Consider the following 3,521-nt stretch of genomic DNA (forward strand, 5'->3'; position numbering starts at 1 on the left):
AGATTGATGTAATAGACTTCTACAAGAAGGTATGTTACCATGCTCATGTATGCACGTGCGTGCACGTGAAATGAGTAAAACCAAAAATACACTTGAATGAGCCTATTTTTTAATACTTTTGGAATAAATACTTTAATATTTAGTATATTAAAGTATATAGATTGTGTAGACAAGATGATATGGTCATTACGCACATACATTCACATGCGCACGCGTGCAATGCTAAAATTTGAATGAACTTGGTACCCTTCTGGGTAAACGTTGTTAAAGTCTCAAATGCATAAAGTTTGTCTTATTTAATGAAGCTAACAGGGAATATGGCACCAAAAGGGAGATGGGGAGCGTTTGGGGAACATCTGTAACGGTCACCGTTACAATTAGCACTAGTTATTGGATTGAACTTTTAATTTTTATGTAAAAAATTACGATTTCCCCCACAGTGTTATGGCGCCATTTTGAAATGCGTTCGATTTTCGATCCCGATTTATATCTTGATTTTTTAATCGCGTACATATAATTTTTGTGTTTATGTTATAATGTGGTAAAAGGAGTTAAAACAAAGTTAATGTTTTTTAAATTGTAATTTAATCATATAATAGTTTTCAAGTGGGCTGTGTCACCGCTGCATTTCATCGCATCTCATGGCACTAATCATGCTAATGCAAACACGGATTATCACATCCACCACGAAAGGTGTTAATTGCTTTGAAGTAACTCAGGTGTGGCCGGATTAGAGGAAATAATTACCGTTAATTATGAGCAGTTGGGACCAGTATGGCCGTTCGGAATACAGAATAGACAGTATCCGGATTACACAGAATTTTTTCTATAGAATTTGTTAAAGAAGTGCATGGGACTAAAATTTATAGACGGAATGGACAAAAATCCGGAGTACTCAGAGTCCGGATTAGACAAATTTTACTGTATAAAACTTTTATGATTTTCCAAAGGAAATGTATATACTGAATAAAATACAAACATTTATAGCATGGCTTGCGGGGCAAAATTTGACAAAAAAGGCACTTCAACTTGACAAATTTATAAGGGAATAATAGACATTTGTGTCATTAAGAGTTATCTCTCTTATCAGAGTATCAATGTACCTTAAGCATTATCATAGTGTTTAAGAAAGCTGGTACTCTTCTTCTATAAAGTTCATGTCACCCATGAGTGTTGATTTCTAAGATAGTCATATGAGGGAAAAAATGTTATAATGATGTGTGAGTGAATTAAGCACACTTGTATAATTTAATAGCCTATCATATTAAATCAATTGTAGGATTGTGGATAATTTACCCTGTGCTACACAGTTCAAGATGATGGACTCAGATGAAGTCCAGTATGAGCATGGTTATAAACTTGGATTTGTTAAAGACGGAAAAGTAAGAAATTATGAAAATGATATGCACTTCAATGTTTTTTGTGTAACAGTATTGTTGCTCCTTATTTAGTGCATGTACATTTACATCCATATTTTAAATAATGGAATGTTTAAATAATATATTTATTTCCTAATTTTAGGTTTATCTAAACAACCACTTAAAGATGCATCTAAAATATCACACTGATGACAAGTAAGTCACTTGTAATTGTAGCAAATTGTTATCTAATACAAAGTCTTCATTGCATTAAAGACAGATTTAAGAGCATAAACACTGATAAAGCAAAAAAAAAAACCAAGGGAGTCAGTAGAATACAGTAAAAGGAGAAAATATGGCGCATACGTATTTTAGCGCAAACGCAATTGGGAATACATTGGCGCAAATAAAATTTATCGCTTGCACTTGTCATTAAAATATATAAATGTGATACTATTTTTTTAATCCACGCCCGTGTTTGACTTTTTGGTTAGTCAAGCACGGAAACAGAATAGCACTCCGGTATATAAGTAAACAATCGTCAACTTTGGTGTTGCAATCACATAGACGTGGCACAATGTTGAATTTTATTTTAAATAAAAGAAATGGAGTATTCACGCATTTTATTCGAAGGAAAGTTACTTGGATAAACGGTAATCATAATCAGGTATTGTCTGCAAGCTCAATCGCCTTGCTTGATTGCATTGTTTACCTCGAGGCGATAGATGATTGACACGCGGAGAAGCCAAACTTTGAAGGTGCTAAAGATAAGTATCGGATAACAACTAGCAATAGTTTATTAAATAAATTATGATTTGGCAGAACTTTCTTGATTGAGCCTACCATGTACTATGCTAGTGTGTATATAAAATCCAATGACCCTTCGACATTACGTAATTGCGTGTTTCGGTTTACGTGTACTGATGTGAAAGCTTTGAACATACACAACAAAATAATATTTAGAATTCTGTTAGCACACAATAAATTTTAGCGTTCAGGGGCTCTTGTGCCAAAGGCACTAAAATTAGTATTGCGCCAAATATTCCCATTTTACAGTATCTGCATCAGAGTCACTGCATTTTACTCTTTTATAATTATTCGTTGTACATTCGATTTTTCCCCTTTTTTCACAGTGAAGACTATAGGGTTGTGGGATTTGAAGTCGAGGCCAAAAGGTAAGCTTGTCAATCCTTCTAGATTTTTCTAACCCATTAAAGCTGGGGTAATTGACCAATTCTTTTGACTTGAATAAACTGTTCAGCAGTTATGGTTAAAGATTTTTTGTAGATTCGAAGTACTGTAGATCACTAAATTTTCGCTACACCTTATTTTCGCGAGATAGTCATTGACTCTCGTTTAGCGAGACATAATTTTCACGAATTGTTGTTAGTGCTCTATATAATCTTGAGAAATGCTCTCATACGCGAAAATAAAATTTTTGCGAGAATGCTGTCTCGCGTAATTATGCGAAAATAGAGTTCTCGCGAATAAAAAGTAATTTAAAGTATAAGCTTCATTGTTTGTTTTACATGTTGCTCTTTGTTCATCATTTACTAATGTTTTTTTTTTATTTAGTGTTCAGTATGGAGAATTAAACACAAATGCTGAAGGAAGATGTGACTACAAAAACAAGAAACCTGGGAGTGTTGTTCAGCTTCAGGAACTGAAAGAAGGTACAGTGCAATATAGACATTTAATTAATCATGATACACTCTATATTATAACCTTAAAGCTATATCTTGATTAGGCAAGTGTTTCTTATCCTGTACTTCTTATAGCCCCAATGTACATTGTGCTATCAGAAGTTGAGATCTGAGAGATGGTCATCTTAGTTATGTCGCCCCGAACGAAGTTGGGGGCGACCTATTGCGATTGCACGCATGTTTTTGTTCTATGGGCTGTTTCTTGGAGATGGCTGGGACAATCTTCCTGAAACTTTCCTCAAAGGAAGATCACTGGTTGTAGTTGTGTTGTGTGGTCATTCAATTACAAAATGGCTACCATTGCCATGGAAACCTGCAAAAAGCGACAAATTTTGTCTGCAAGTGTTCTCTCTGTTCCTTGGACATTCGTCATGAAATTTTATTGATTTAATGATTAGTATCTGTAATTGTGCATGTTGCATTTAAAAATTGCAAATTGTCAATAGTTGCCATGGAAACA

At 34.2% G+C, this 3,521-nt stretch overlaps 1 protein-coding gene across 1 annotated transcript in view; it reads left to right on the forward strand.

Moving 5' to 3' along the window:
• Positions 1–3,105, forward strand: part of LOC134250347 (transmembrane 9 superfamily member 4-like) — a 15,935-nt gene extending 12,830 nt beyond the window's left edge. The window contains exons 6-9 of the mRNA XM_062732709.1: positions 1,280–1,382; positions 1,522–1,574; positions 2,492–2,533; positions 2,934–3,105. Coding sequence (XP_062588693.1) covers positions 1,280–1,382; positions 1,522–1,574; positions 2,492–2,533; positions 2,934–3,105 — 370 coding nt within the window. The remainder of the gene's footprint in view (positions 1–1,279; positions 1,383–1,521; positions 1,575–2,491; positions 2,534–2,933) is intronic.
• The last annotated feature ends 416 nt before the right edge of the window (positions 3,106–3,521 follow it).

The sequence above is a fragment of the Saccostrea cucullata genome, unplaced genomic scaffold, assembly GCF_032062105.1.
Source record: "Saccostrea cucullata isolate Sc308-1 unplaced genomic scaffold, CSIRO_AGI_Scuc_v1 ctg1639, whole genome shotgun sequence".
NCBI classification, from domain to species: Eukaryota; Metazoa; Mollusca; class Bivalvia; order Ostreida; family Ostreidae; genus Saccostrea; species Saccostrea cuccullata.